The sequence below is a fragment of the Camponotus vicinus genome, unplaced genomic scaffold, assembly GCF_025532165.1.
Source record: "Camponotus vicinus isolate PSW18456_S1 unplaced genomic scaffold, iyCamVici1.0 SCAF_5, whole genome shotgun sequence".
NCBI classification, from domain to species: domain Eukaryota; kingdom Metazoa; phylum Arthropoda; class Insecta; order Hymenoptera; family Formicidae; genus Camponotus; species Camponotus vicinus.
The window spans coordinates 18,883,222-18,900,426 of NW_028141977.1; the positions used below are offsets into that span (position 1 = coordinate 18,883,222).

The window sequence follows — 17,205 nt, forward strand, 5'->3', positions numbered from 1 at the left end:
AGCTAATGCGTTTTTTTGAAGCCGCTGAAACAATGATATATCGATAGTGACGGCGGAGTTTTTCACGATGAGGTAAAGGAACGTACTCGTTCAAGAATTAGCAACGACCTCTTTTTATTCCTTTTTTTTTCTCGATGCACTGTCGCGACAGTGACGAGTAAGACAATGGCGGGTGGACGAGGAGGAGTCCATTCCGTTGGCAAGTCGACAACAGATCCGGTCTATCTGCGTCGTTGAGGGATGGGTGGACGAGACATACAAGCAGCGAAGGGAGGTGGAGTCTTCACTCGGTGGGGTGGCTACGGTCCTGGGGTCGCCGAGGGTGGGTTAGGCCGTGACGTGTTCGGCCCGAGGGGTGGGAAAGGTTACCTCGCTCTAGAGCGGGAGGGGTGCCCCCGAAGCGCGGAGGGTGCGCGCTTCCGTTTGAACATCGGTGAAACGTCAGTTACCTCGCGACGATCCTTCCGCGAGGACTTTGCCCGAATCGCGCACGATCCGCGTATTATCTCGATCGCACGTCGGGCTTTCATTTATAACTACAAGTTCTCTTCGGGGGTTAACTTTATCCGTAAATTGATCAATTTTAGCCCTTACTGTGCTACGATTTTGAAAGAAATCACCAAGTCACTTGTCTCTCCGATAATTTTATTCCGCTTCCAATACTAACTGGAAAACAGATATGAGGAAAGGGTTATGCTGAATGTGCGTATGATTCTCCTCAGCGTCATTTAACTATGTCCGTAATTGATTAAAGTTTTCAATGTCATAATCTTGAAAGAAATAGAAATTTGTCACTTTATGCACGTAACTTTATGGAAAGTTAAATATAAAACAGAATATGCATAAAAACGTATACTAAATGCATATGATTTTTTCTACAACTTGAAAAGAGATTTATAATAGAGATAAAGAAATCGAGTTATGAGAATGTTAAACTGGATACATATATAACTTTGTTTTGTTGTTGTTGAATAGCGAATTTATTCATTATTATTTTTCTTATTTTTTATTCTATTATTTTTTTATAAAGCATGAGATTTATTTATTTTATTCATGAAGCTAGTAAATCTTTACATTAAATTTGCATATTCGCGACCAGCGAATATTTTGTGAGAATTTTGGAACGTTGATTTTTTAATTGAAGATTTAAATTTGCTAAAGAGTTTGCCATTAAAATTAACTTCCTCGCATTTACAATTGCAATTTTCTGTTGTAGCGGACGCGCATATAATTGTAGTCACAATATTATGGTACATTTGATTCGATATTGATTATCCTCGATAAAATTGAAATAACGAGAAATTATTTTACTAATTTATATTAAAAAAAAATATCTACATTAATCATCTCTATTAGAGAAAAATAAAGTCGTTAATAATATCTCAAGAGCTGCGTACATATCGGAAGTGTTCGCTGAAGTGTTAAAACCGAAGGGACATATTTGCATGTAAACAATGATACTAGAGCATTGATACGCGCTATTGACGTACCACTGACGCATCATTGACGCGCACGTGAATAAATCTGAAAAGATCGGTCTAAACAGGGCTTTTGTCGAGAAGCGAGGTATTTCTTGATTAAATAGGCGTTAACAAGCTGTTACGCGCGCGCGTGTGCGATGGCGGGACCGATAAAAACGATTTCCACGCCGACACGATGGGCAATTACGGTGACGATAATCACTCACGCGCGCTCGCGCGCGCAGACTTTTGTTCATTGACTTTTACGCCTCGTCGATAAAATGCTTCAAAAAAATGCATGTCGCAGGCGAGGAATTTCGTGGAGAATGAGCGAAAACGGAATGGGTTAATCACTTCGACCTATTTTATTGTAATTATCTGTAGTTGTTTTTTACGTATATATTATCTTATTTTAAAAAGAGAGACGCAGATAATTATTTTTAAAGTAAAAATGAGGCAAATATCTATTTGCATTTATTAATAATTTAATTTAATTATGAGATAGTTATTTATTTTTTCTATGTGTTACTAATATATGCTTGCTAAAAATTGCTCAAAAATTACTTTAATATATAAATTTATAAATTTTTTTTTTTTTTTTTTTTAATGTAGTTTGGAGAAAGCGTCACAAAAGTATATATTTTTGAAGACATATTTGATAGAACATATAAAGATAGGATTACCAAAGAGTAAAGATTATCTGGATGAAAATACGAGTACAAACGAGTATAAAGATACTTTAAAGAAGATGAGCTTTATTCTTATCGCGCAAATAAAAATTAAAAGAGGAATGATAATAAACACAGGAAGTTCTGAGAACTTACATTTTATTTATTTTTCCTAATAAAGCAAATTAACTTTTTAACTTAAAATTAAATTAATGAAATTAATTTTATTAATAAAATTAAATAAATAACTATATATTACAAACACATTAGATGAAATATTGAGAGAACACATGCGACGTATATCTCTATCCTTATTTATTTGATATATATGGATCTCTAAATCTCTAATGGATCTCAGCTATGTGTATTTTTTAGGGCTCTCTAAATAAGAATAGAGATAAACAAAGCCAGTACAATATATTGCATCTAATGTGCTTAGTTTACCTTGGCATAAAATACCGCCTGTGTATATAGTATTTGGATTAGTCCGACAATCTTCGACTTGGTTTGTTTTCTTTCTTAATCTATTCTCTTTTTTCTCTCTCTCTCTCTCTCTCTCTCTCTTTCTCTCGTCGAACAAGACATGATGTAGTAGTACCACGGAAAAACTTTATTGAGACTGGTCACGGTAGAGAAGGGAGATAAAGAACCGAGTCGATTTCTCCGAGATTGAATAACAGGATTCATTGAGGCGCGCATTGTCGCGACGAATGATAAAGGGGGAGGATGAGCTTTATCGCTCTTCAATCTACCGAGGGTTAAGTACTCTTCTCGAATGCACCCGGCTGTTGGGATCCTGCCAACGAAGGATAATAACCTTCACCCTCGTCGGAGATCACTCAAACGCTTTGCATTAACGTCGAATCAAAACGATGCAACGCATCGTGTCGCGTGGCGTCAATTTAAAACGTGTGCTTTCGCTTTCCTTTTCGCGCAGATATCGCATTCTTCAAACACGTATAAAATATTTCCCGAGTTTCCTTCTCATGCTTTATATACTTTAATAAAGAGAATTAATACTATGATTAAAAATGGCCTGTTACTCTTGAAGTTACATAATTTCTAAATTTATGGCGCTCGATAAATTTATTCCGCAATGTTAAAAGAATTAATGCTTTAGCACAATAATTTTGATACATGTATATATATACATATAATTTAGATTTTAATTTGTTTCATTTAATTTTATTTCATACATACCTACATATGTTTAAAGACTACAATTCGATCTATTAAAACTATGCATTGCAATTTCCTATTCTAATCCACCTAGAAACAGATTTGTTGCGAATTACGTCGCAATTTCGATAAAGCGGAATGACGAATCCAACGTTAATTGGAAGGCGAGTTAAACCGCCTTTACGCAGCGCAGATGGTATACGTGATTCTCGTTAATAGCTTTCGACTGTGAAGGGCTAAGTGCATCAAGTGCACCTATGGAAGCCCGCGAGACGCAAGGCTATCCTTCTCGTAGTTCTCTGTAGATGAGAATTATTGTAATGTATATACACACACACACATATACATATATATATTCAGATAATATTATATGCTAAATTAGTTTTAATATAATATGTTAATTTTAATAACATGTCAAATGAGTTTTACTTATGTTGTTCTCGTTGCTTTTAATTTTTACACCAACGAAATAAAACACACTTTTTCTTTTCCTCGCTCGTAAGTTTTAAGTTACAAAATATTTCATTAGCAGAAAATCGTCTTCTCATTGTAGCCTTTACTCGTGTCACTTTATATCTGTCGATAACGAGAACTATCCAGATCAAATTAATTAAATTCATTAAATCGGGGTACAATGTCGAGATAATCTGAGGCAACATTCAAAAGTCCACTTGACGCGCTTTTTTCGACGTTTCTATGGAGTCTTTTGAAAAAAAATGATGATTATCGTTAACAAAGAATTTTGCAGAAATATTTGGCTCATAGCAATATATATGATAACATTGCGCGCAAAAGCGAAAAAACTGATTGACAAAAGATACATCCGAAATATTTGATAGTAGAAAGCTATCTTAATTTTTTTTATTTTTGCGATTGGTTTAACAAAGTACCAAATTTATGTAAGTTACAGAATGGCACCAGGTTTGAGTGAAATTTTCAAGCGACAATTTTATAATTTTCGAACGTAATGTCATTCGATTTGCCTCGTGGTCTACATCATATGTCTTCCAACTAATGAGATTTTCCGCTGAGAAAAACACCGGCTGTGGAAATTAGCGTAGGCGCGGTCATTTACGAAATTATCGCGATTAATGAAGCCGCCCTGCTCGGATGATTAATCCGTCCAGATGTTTCTAAGTGAGATTCTGTCTGCTGGAAGTAACATATGAACGTAGGTCTGAATTTTTATTTTTACAATCGTATAACGTTTCAGTGAAATTGTTTTAAGTGTCAGTGTTTTATTCTTAATCTTAGTGTTAATGACTATGCATATTGAATGTTAGAAATTAAAATTTGAAAAAAATAATTTCGAGAAATTTAATTTATACACTACGCAAAAAATAGTATGATTGATGCTTAATATGAAATTTATCTGAAAGAGAGATAAATATTGTCAAGTAACAAGGATAAAAAAAATAGATACCGCTAGGATCTCACAGCAATATTTGTGAAGGATTATTTTTTAGACAAATAATAATTTTTATATTTACGAGCTCTTTTGCATCGAAATATGCAGTGCTCTGAGATTTATCTATCGTGAAAAATGTATATTCGATGTCGGAGAAAAAACGAAAAACCGACAGCCATGTTTAGCGCGTGGTGGAAATGTACGGAACTCCATCTCGTTGTTTTCCCCTTTTCGATACCAATTAAAAACGCGAACGAAATAGGTATCCTCTATCTCTTTTGGATTTTTTATTTTATTTTTTTTATCAAAACACTGATATAAATGAATGAGGTTCTCGCGCAGAGCTGTTTTGATGTTATTTGTAAGTCGTGCATCATGGCTATACGTCGTATTGATCGATGAGAGAGATAATAATAGCGACTCGTGGCACGATGGTGTTTTGATTTGATAAGGAAATTCATTAACGCGTTCCATTTTGTCCGCATTTGCCGTCTCTTTTTTTCTTATCGACTGCAGACAAAGGAGTCGATATTGCGGCGCGTTGCATCGTGACGATGTCGATTAATGCATGTGATTTTGGTCGGTGAAAAATGAGTTGTCAAGCGTGATAATCATATAGAATAAAAACATGACGTTTTTTTTTTTCACGAGCATTAAATTTTATATATACAACGTCGGGATAGAAACGCGAGTCCTTATAATGCTTACAATCTATCTTTCGTTATTAACTTTTTAAATCGAAAAATTTTTACGATATTATAATGCAGCTATATCATGGAATACAACTTAATCTATACTATATTATGGAGAAAGAAAGAGAGCCAAGTTTCTGCTCAGATAGTAATGGTATAGCAAGACTTATTTAAAAATTAATGAAAACATCTTCGAGATGTCGCCGATAAAACTTTTTACTCGTAATAATAACAATCTTGGAAATTTTCTATTTGAAAAATTAAAATTCTTTCCACAATTTATCAGAATTAATTTCTTGTAAAAGAGAAATATTAAATTTTCATTTTTGAAAACACACTTTCTGTGCGTGAAGAAAAAAATATTAAAATATATGTATGCCGCACATGGATTCTCTGTATTTGACTCGCAACATGCAAATATATTTCTATAAATGTTAATGCAACAATGATAAAATATAATCCGCGATTCGGCACGCTATTTTTCCAAAAATGCTTCATTTCTTCATTTGTTTTATTTTTGTTTTTGCCGATGCGTTCGGCATGGATGGGAAAGATTTTACGGATGCAGCTGCGTCACATTTTTATATTGTCGCGACATCTCGTATAATAACGAAGGGCATTTACATATAAACCTTGTCGTCCGCGTGTAAGCAGATGCAGCTGCAGGAACGTTCGTTCCATATTTCGTTAGAAGTCGACTCGCACATCGCGTAAAATCAGTTATGCTTTTTCGCTTGTTTCCTGCGCGCGAATTTGACGAGTTCGACGATAAAAAGCCGGGGACCAAAAGGAAATACTGGATATCAATAATGTGAGATTATACTTAAAGTTTTATTCGTGACCAATGAAAATGAATACCTTCAAATTAACATTGTATTTCATTCGTATATTGTTCGAGCTATAATTGATAACTGATGATAGTGAAATAGGAAGACTTGGCGCTTAATTAATATAATAAATTTAATAGTAATATAATAAGGAAAATTATGATAAATATACAACTAATAATATAAATCGCTTCATAATGTAACATGAATGATATTTATTGTTTGCGTCGATATTTGTGCTCGCATAAGCTACCTTATTTTAACGGTCATAAGTAAATTCGACTACGCAATATTCGGAATATACTTTCGCAGCGCGCCGAGTCAGAATAAGACGAGAAACGCGAAGAAAGATGACGAAGTTCCGAGGATTCCTCGCAACCGAGTTACATAGAAAGGGCTTACCTTTTCGCAATTCTTTGTTGATAATGGCAAAGGTCACGATGCAACCTTGAGAGCTTTGCACCGCGTCGTAAGAGGATTCATTGTAATCTAATATGCGCTACGTGCTATTGAAACATTGCATCGCGCCCAGATACATTTGTGACATGTTCGCGTTATGTAGACGCGAGATGGGATGATAGGCAATTGTAAATGATAGCGATACCAACGACTGAATTATTTAATCCTACATGTATATATTTCTATGACCCAATTTTTTTTGTATATTTTTATATGAGTCCAAAGTTTATCGTTGCGATAAAAGCATTCGATTTCATTTCTCTTTTTCTTTCCCATTTTTTTAACTATGCTTTTAAGCGAAAAGCACACACACACATAAAATATTTGTCATTATTATTACGTACACTTTATTGCTATACTGTAATTATTACTGTAATTACTACTGATATTACTATGATATATACAGCAGAGGTGTAATTGAAGACATGAAACTAGATGTTGAGAGATGTTTGAAAACTCCTGAGGGATTCGCTTCATGTATCGGCTTTTGATGCGAAGCAACTAGCATTTCGATTTTGACAAAAGTTTGGGCACAGTTATTTTTTTTAATATAAATACATTTTTAAAGTTTGTTGATGTAATCTATTTTACGATCATATTATACTCTTCTCAATAGAGAATTATATCACATAGGCTCGCTTCTTATTTAATATAAGTCGATGTTTAAAAAATTTAATTTTTTTTTTAATCTTTGCAACGCGCGCGAATTAGAGACAAATCTTAAAATATTGATAAAATCTACAATATTTACAAAATATATTTATTTAAATATATTTTATATTAGTTTCTTGCAATTATGTTATCGTTAAAACATTATTTTCAATCAAATATTTAGTACTCGTTTTTAATCAATAAATTATTTCTAAAATTTTATCTCTGAAAGTTGTTATATATAAATATTTTGTTAATATAATAAAAAATAATACTAACAATAAATATTTTTTTCCCAAAATTTTAATTGTTTATTTTTTAACATGCCGGAAAATTATATTACACGAAATATTTTTCTTAATTCGTTATTTTGGATTATAAGACGGGTTTGTATGCGTGTATATATGTGTAGTAATTTCCCCAAGGATAGCTTTGCGTGCGATTTATTCGCAGGACAAAATACTTGTGGGCTTAATACGAAACCAAGATACGAGATAAGCCACTAGAATTCTATTACACGATAGCTAAGGAAAGTTCTTATCTGCACTGTCATAACAAAGTCTCAATTCTATTGCGATTTGGTGTGCCGTATACAATAGAATAGATGCGATTTTAAAACAGAGAGAAAATTGAATAAAATCATATAAAGTCGCGACAACAAAAAAGTTAACAATAAAAATGTTGTTTAATGGAATGGAGGGTAGATGTCGCTTTTTTATTGTCAGTAGCAGAAGTTTACAACTTCATACATACGCACGTATTTGTGAAGTTTTCAATATGCAATACGTATTTTAATATAACGCAACATGCATATTGTATGATATTTCCATTTATCCTTTTAAATTGTGTGAGTTATATACATAGTTATATAATTGAAATGGAACTATAGTGGTTTTTTTATGGTGTACAGAGAGCTTAGTATGTGTATTCACATTTATCAAATTTATGATGTAGTTATGGTACATTTTGATTCTCTTTTTTGTATACGATATACATTTATACAGAAAAATGTTTATTTAAATACTATTTATAGTAGATATTACGCGAAAGTATTTTTACTGGTCATGTTTTAATTTATAAAAAGACTGTTGTTTTAATATTATCAGCAAACTGAGCAAGTTTTTGTTACAATCTAAATTTTGATTTATACAGCTCTGTCTATTATATTTCGATAGCATTATTAATAACGTTGCACACGGTCTGTGCAACATAACGATCTGTGGACATTGTGCGAGATAAATGTTTCTATTGTATGTTAATTAATAATTATGATTAGCAAGAGATGGAGGGAGATTACAATTCAGTTGATAAATCTGAAATTATAAACATAAATCCAATCCTTCGTTTCTTTTGTGCGCGAGTCGCGGAAATTAACGTTTCGCATCAAATTTGGAGCAATTAATAATTGATAGAAAAATCAAAAATCAAGAGCTACAGCTAATCTTTTGCTTGTCACATCATTATGTCTGCATAAATCAGCATAAAAACCTATTTGAGCTAAAAGTATTTTAATTAATCTTCAATTAAGCAGCAATTAAATTTTCGATAAAATTAAATTTAAATTATCAATGAAAAAATACAAATCTTATTGAAAAATATCGACGTTCTTTTTGAGAGAAATTTGTGTATAAACCTGATTAATAAATCTTGCAAAATTTTGGCCAAATAAAATTTTGCTGTAAAAGAGTGCGAGCATGTTCAACAGCTTTACGTGAAACTGCGACGCGCAGTGTCCTTACGATTGCAGTAGACCGAGTATGGCCTACTTCCAGAAACAATCGCACAATGTCTAGAACATCTTGGTGGGCCAATCGTAAGTGTTGGGAGCTTGAAGGGGGTGCGTGAGAATGACCCGCTTTCGGTGCTCCAGATGCCGTCAAGGTCACACTTTACCTCGCATTTTGCCTGATACGAAACTTTGCACGCAGACCTTCTATGTATCCTTCTATTAATTGTATAGAAGATGATGTTGCAAATTTGAATGTCTTTACGTTGGTTCGATTTTACATTTAAGAGATAATTAAAGAAGCTAGAATTTAAAATCCGCATTCATTGTATATTTATATTTCGGATTTCATATATATCTTAATTACTTTTATTCCAATTTTTTAAGTTTATAAGTTTATAATATTTTTATATCATTTTTTCAAAAAAATTATTTTTTTTATATAAATTTTTTTATGTTTTACATATTTCTATTTTCTTTCCTACAGTTAACAATAAAAAATAATATCGCGTATCTAATTATTATATAGAGTATGATATTGTAGAACATATTACACATATAATTTTTTAATTCAATTAAATTACCAAATTACAAGTTAAATAAAAGAATAATAACCGTTTCAAAAAGTAGTAAACACAATTGCACAAACAGTACATGTGCCGAGCGTAAATTGAAAGTATTTTTAACGATGATCGTCACGCGATTTTGGCGAAGGTCGACGACGCCCGGAGATACACACGGAGAGAAAATCGTGGTTTTAGTATCGGTTATCACGGAATTTTTCGGATGCTCAGGTAGTAGGGACACCGTCGGTGGTTGGTTCTTCGGAAAACGTGGCGGAGCGTGTTGGTTACCATGCAATGCCAGCTGGGATTGGTCGAGTTTGGTGGGCGAAGGAAGATCAATACTGGGAGGCTTTCGACATGGAGAGGCGTAGGCCGGTGTGTTCTCCACGAGAAACGAGAACCGGGATTAACCGCTGCTACTGACACGACCTTGATTGTGACCTTAACCTTGAATAACACCCTTGAGCGAGATACAAAAGCCTTGTCGTCGTCGTCGTCGGTGGTATCGGCAACGACGGCAGTTTCCGCGCCGGAAAATTCGTAGCCACATTTAACTCCCTGTAGAGACGAGCATTCGCTATAACGTCGACCGTACCATCGGCGGATTTTATAGGTCGCCCTTTGTATATGTTACAAGGCCATTGAAGCGGCTCTCGAAACGCTGACGTAGGTACCCTGGGATAGGGTAGACAAACGTACGATGATTCTGAAAGCAGATAGTTACTTCGAAACTGTTCGTTCTGATTCATTGGACATGCTTGATAAGCTTTCTTTATAAATCGAAACGTGACACGCGGAAATTAACGTTTTGAAGGTGCGCTAGATATTTTGATCATACTCTTGGGTCATCTAAATTTTTTATATAATATGTTTTATAAAATTTAATATATATATGTATATAAATGCAGATGAGAATTTTAAATCGCGCAAAGCGCAATCAAAATTTTTAATTACGAGTATCGTGTATCTTGTAAAAAATTATTTTTTTATTTTATACTACATTCCCTCTTTCTCCATCTCAGAACTAATAGACTCATAATAAAATTATTACATCGTTGAAATGATAACACGATTGCTTCGATGAACATTTGCTTTAATATTTCAAAATTAAATTAATATTTAGTATATTTTAATAGGTACATTTTAGATATGAATAAATCAAATATCATTTTATTGTTAAATTCGAGTCATTATTTTTGTATTTGGATCAGCGGCTGGTTCAATGGGAATTGTTGCGCGACGATAAGACTGCTTGATTTCCATATAATTAAGATCAACCGTTATCATCGTTGCGGCCTTGACTATGTGCGCAGCTCGACGTAATAAAGTTTAAGCGAAGTCGTTACGCTTGATTTTATCATCGTGCCAGAGCTGAGATGACCATATATACGTCGATGCATCAAAAATTCTCCCTCATATGAAACGCTCAGGGCAAGAGAAAAATCTATATAATTGTCACACTGAGAAAAAAATCTGGTTGCATTAATTAGAAATCTGGTAGATTCAATCAGTATGTCTGTTGGAAAATGGACGAATCAGAATTCCTTTAGAAATTACCAGATGAGTATGATTAATTTCTTCCTATTAAATTTTCTTGGTAATAATACTAAATTTACAAAAAAATGGCACCTGTCTATGTTTAATTAATAGTTAGTCTTAGTGCACGTTTAATTAAAATTTAAACAATCCAAGATGACTACATAAGTAAGGAACTTTATGTTAAAAAAAAATGCATGGTATTATCGCAGTTTATCGATTGACAATCGTAAACTCAATTCACTCTCCCTTTGAAAGCCTCATATCGTAGTAGTTGTAAGAACATCTGTAAATCGTTATGTTATCCTGCGAGTAAAGCTGTCCGTCGACGGGATCGATTGATTGATTATCGCGAATGTTCGCGATGTCGCTTCGTTTACGAGGGTGTTCGATCCATCTTCAGCGATCAATTTCTCCTGACAGGTTCTCGCTTTTTTTTTTCTTTCTCTCTCTGTCTCTCGACAGTTCTTTTATGCATTACTCCTTCGCCCTCGTTTCTTTTCTCTCCACCTTCGATCGCTCGTATATTTCTGCGAAGAATCGACGATAAAAAACGAAGTATGCGTTTTGACAACAGATGGTGAATCATATTTGTAAAACCGATTAGTTTTTTCGGAATTTACAAGTACATATCTGAAAGCGATTTGGGAATACTTTTAATACGAAGCAGCACGTGTTTCTTTTTTTGCTTGATGTGAATTAAAAACGTCAAAGTGTTCAAAAGAATGTAATGTTTGTCGAAACACAATATGTTTTGTAACCATACTTGCTGATTTCTGACCGTGTTGATTAATGCATTTTTCGACACACGTTTAATATTTTGATGAGTGTGCAGTTTTTGCGTTGGCGACGCGAGATAACGCAAAGATTAGAATACACGATGATATGCGAGTATTTTACGATGCTGGTATTTTTAATATCGCTGTAACATATCACATTATTATTTTTCTATACAGATCGATTCATGTGTATCGTATATATGTGTCCTTTTCGCGACTGCTTTCGATTTTTAGTTATAAACATTATAATAATTATTAATGTTGTAGAGATCACATCACGATAAAGTTAAAAAAAATGCTTAATAAATTTTCTTCTCAAATGTTCAAGCGAAAAACGGAAGAAAGAGAAAGAGAGATGCAAATATTTTGTCAACATAAAATAATTTTGTATTTTATGCGAGTGAGAGAATAAATTTTGCGCGAGAGAAAGAGAGATATTATATTCTTAAGCCTTTTATAAAACTTTCATAAAAGGAAGAAAATCTTCTAATTTAAAATATGCATCGGCAAATTCCTCATTTTCTAATTACTTTATAATTTATTAAGTAAGATATATTTAATTAGAGAAAAATATGGGATATTTAATTAAAGAAATAATGCTCCAAAATTATCATCAATGATCAATTATCATCATGATAAATCAAGATATTTAGATTTGTGAAATATATACCAGGAAAAACCTTTAAACGATTATTATATCTAATATTTAAGGATATTAGTTTTAATGATTAATATCTTTAAGTATTAGTTATAATAGTCGTGATTTAAAATATGCATCGGCAAATTTCTCATTTTCTAATTACTTTATAATTTATTAAGTAAGATATATTTAATTAGAGAAAAATATGGGATATTTAATTAAAGAAATAATGCTCCAAAATTATCATCAATAAATCAAGATATTTAGATCTATGAAAGGATATATCAGGAAAAAACTAAATCATGAATATTATAGTAATACTGAAAGAGATAGTTTTAATATAATTAATATCTAAAAATTTTTCTCATACATATACATTTGAAATAATTTATCACTATTGCTCATAAACTATTTCGTCTATTTAAATATGCTTCAGAGCTTCGCGAACCGTCTAAATATTTATGTGTCAGACGAATAATAACGGATTCGTTTACTTTAGCAATTTTACAAATAATTAAAACGAGACTCGCGCGTCCTGAGAGACAGATGACATGAAGCGAATCCGCTATCTCGCTTCACTCTGATTAAGGAGTTAACCGAATTTGGTCGCTCCTGTAGACTCGTGGTGTGCCGTGGGGTTCGCGGCAATTGGCGCGATGTCAGAGGCACCGGCGACGCGGAGGGAAACGTGAGAGAGGTGAGTGACGTCGTTTGCCAACGGTCATCATCAGATGTCGTCTCGGCCACGATATAGTTCGCGCTCGCCCGTGCCTGTCTGTGCCGCCGATACACTTGTCATCGTCGTCGTCGAGTAATGTCAGTGAGGTCCGATCGACCCGTTCATCGTCGCGGATCGATTGACTTGCATATGATTCCGATGTGCAACCATCATTGACGCTTCGCGCTTTCGCGATATCCTCGAGAGGAACTTTTGATAGCCGCGAATCGATCGAAAACCGGGAGTCGGTTTCCCCGGATTGAATCGAAATATCAAATACTCGAATCTCCAAGTAGAGAGAAAGGACGGGTTTTAAATAAATTTGAAACTCGATCGAGGCGGTTCGAGATCAGTGTCTTCAATCATGATCCCTCGATGCGCGATATGAGACTGTCGACGTAGGGGGATCAGAAGGATCACGAGTGTCGCGGGTGTCATTCAGATTTGAGGATCAACGTTATCGGGATCGAATGGCGTTATTCTCCGGTGGTGGAAGCGGTGGCGGTGGCGGCGCGCCGCCCATCAAACCGGAAGAGCCGCCCGTCCCTTCCAGACAACGGAGTCTCAAGGATCGGTTGCGAGAAGGCATCGCCGGCGGATTCGCTTGGCAGTGAGTATTTTGGCGTAATTTTTCAGGACGGCCGGAAATTTAGATTTATCTTTTCTCCCTCATATTACATTTTACTTGTCACATTGCTTACGTTTAGGCTTAGATTGTTATTAAACGCTACTGACTCCATTATACCATTAAACGGGCACAATTACATAGTTACAAGAATTGCAATGCTAAACGATAGCTGAGGAGTATGTATGATCGTATTTCTTTTATTCTTTAATTTTATTTAATTTATTTTTTAATTCTTTTTTATTTTTTATTTCTATTTTTATAAATAATATTAAAAATAATCGATTATTTTAATAAAAGCGTAAATTTACGTAAAAATCAGCGTGTAAAAAATTTAATTTCTATTTATCATCTAATATTACAAGCTTATACATTTTGCCAAATTGGCAGAAAGAGAGAGAGAGAGAGGGGGGGAGGGCGAGCAATGAAGTTATTCTTGAATGAAGACGAGAATTAATAGACATTGTTTGGATCACGATTTTGTTGTAATTTTGAAGAGCAGCGCTTAATCGAAACTTGCTTGTTTTTTTCTATTCAGATACATTATATTTCGCATTCAATGAAAGCATTTTATATGTGATATTTAATGTATAATTTCCGCGATATGCAACGTCATATTGTTTGCAGAAATAGTAACTGCTTAACGTCGCGCTGTTATTCACGCAACGTTGCGTCGAAAAAAGAAGCAATTAATACTGTAGAAAGTTTTATAAGCTCGATTTCCGGTGTATAATTTCTACCCGAGAATTTCCCTCGATACGTTTTTCAAGACGGATTATCGTATCCAATTCAGTGTATGGCGCATATTATATTAAAAAGTAAGGATTATCGATCATTTTAATAAATTAGCGGCGTGAAATCGCCATTACCATAAGACAGAATAAACCGCACTCTGCATAGTATAAAGCGTGCCCAGCAGATGGCGATCGTAGATACTCTGATTATCATTCACTTTTATTATATCGGCACACTTGCAAAAGAGCCGACGATATCTAACGAATCAGGATATATCGCGTTAAAGCGGCTTAAAAGTTGAAAATATTGTTTTCGGACAAAATACATACAAGAGTGACGCAAGGATAAAAGTGCATCTTTTCGTATTAATTTTATTACGTAGGCTCAAAGTTTCATGATTACGATCATTCGTCTTGGATTCGTTAAGCGCTGTCATGGGGATTTTTCAAGTCTTACTTTTGTCGTGCAAAAGTATCGCAGCAATCTGTGGAATTAATGATTTATCTCCCTCCAGGCCTATATAATTATATTCGACGCGCGCGTGCGCGCGACTCGTTATTCAATCTTTCGCGATCGAGTTTCTTTTTTTCACCATGCAAAATGAGAGGGAAAGTTATTAAATAGCCATCACCCATATAGCGGCCGGCGAACTCGTTCCTCCGCCCCCTGACGACCCTGACCCCTCGCCATAAATCGCCAGTGGTCGGATTTGGGCCAGTTTCGCGTCCGATACCATAAATTATCCGGTGCTCGAGTTCCAGACTCGCATTTATTTGCTTTATCGTCAGGGGATCCGTACGCTTTATTTTATTTTATTTTATTTTTTTTTTCATTTTCGCAGTCTCCAACAGCGCACTTCCCCTTTACAGAGCGTTGGATTTATTTTTCCACTTGAAAATTCTGCGCGGATAAACTGATCGAGTAGTTTACTTTCGTATTATTCGCTTTGTCGCCCTTGGACGTTGATTATAAGAATTAATTAGCTTGCGATGTCTCGATCCGTGATGTTTTGCCGTTTCTTCTTCATTTTCATTATTGTTGTCGAATATTATGCGCGTAATCTCATCTTCGAGTGACGATATTGACTTTTTTTCTCTTTCAAGCGTTGCATAATTATAAGCATTAATTATGATAATATTATAAATATTGATAAATTTATCTTTTACGTACGTCATTCGTTTTATTTTCCAATATTATATTTGTCATTGATCAAAAGAATCTCTGCCGTCTATTTAAAAATATCGAATGATCTTTTCTTTCGCACTCAAATGCATTAGACTTATTGAGAGAGTCAAATGTTAGCGTATTTTATTATCTTATCAATTATACTATCGTGACTACCGATTCAATGTGTAACAAACCGCGACATAGCGGTCGTTTATAATTCTATACACTATACATTATGGATTTCCGAATCGTGTCATGGATACGACAGAGACACATGGGGAACAGACGACCGAGACATCATATTCGTATCCTAATTTCGGTCAACAAAATAGTCACTTTGAATAGACGTTGCGATTGATGTGGATGTAGCGCACTTATCGTTGATATGAATGGAAACGCTTGATAAACGTACGGATGAAATAATTCGATGCGTCTCTTAGCGCGGAATAATTATTCGATGACCCAATTTCACTTTTTGACGTATACATATGTGCCAGAAGCGAATTATCGCACGCTCGGAGTCTCTAAACCTAAATTTTTTGCTTCTATTTTATTTTAGTAAATATTCCTTGATAATTATAAGAATTGCTTTTTTAATAATCTAGAGAAAAATAACTATTAAAGCTACCTCTTGAGAGTGCATTTAAAATTTCATGACTCTCTAAGTTTGCTCTCGATATACTTAAGTATCTTAATTCGCCACTGACAACGTGTATTTCGTCGAATAAACTACTCGGAAGAAAAATTGCTCATAATTTTTGCAAAAACTTCACTTTATACGTAATTTTATATTCAAAGCTGGATTAGTTACATGGACTCGCATTATTTTTATTTCGAACGGATATATGCCTCATATATAAACCGTTTGTGAGCTTATAAAGTATTAAATCATGCGAAAAAGTTTCTCTATTTTTAGTAAAGTTGCGATTCTATTACTTTGATTAATGCGCGCAATAGACTTCTACTATAGACATCGACTACTTTGCAGGATTGTCTCGTAGGACATGTCAAAGACTGAGGATTTAAAGATTTGACAGAAAAGATTGTTTTTATTTTTATTATTTTGTTGTAACTTATTGTTTAAAAAAAAGATTGATTTGTCACAATCGTCTAATTATATAAAAGAATTGAAATTGTTTTCTCGCATATAGATATATTATATTGAGAAAAAAAACGAGTTTTTGCCCTCTTTCGCCTCTCAAGAAGAAGTTTACCGCGATGGCGATCAAGGTTACGAACAAAATCTCGAGTTTGAATCTATAACGAACATATCGATTGTTCTGGTAGGCCTCTCTTATATCGAGGAAAAACAAAGGAGCAGCCGCCCTTTATGCACTCGCATGTATGCATAGCAACGACGATCGGGATG

At 34.2% G+C, this 17,205-nt stretch overlaps 1 protein-coding gene across 5 annotated transcripts in view; it reads left to right on the forward strand.

Annotated features, from left to right (window-relative positions):
• Positions 1-17,205, forward strand: part of Mtd (TLD domain-containing protein mustard) — a 132,119-nt gene that overhangs the window by 18,510 nt on the left and 96,404 nt on the right. For 2 of the 5 annotated variants that reach the window (XM_083100545.1, XM_083100546.1), the window contains exons 1-2: positions 466-702; positions 13,210-13,919. The exons of the other annotated variants lie outside the window; for them this stretch is intronic. In XM_083100545.1, the coding sequence (XP_082956671.1) occupies positions 13,780-13,919 (140 nt within the window). In that variant the 5' untranslated portion in view covers positions 466-702; positions 13,210-13,779. Of the gene's footprint in view, positions 1-465; positions 703-13,209; positions 13,920-17,205 lie in introns of those variants that run through there. 5 annotated transcript variants of the gene reach the window in all.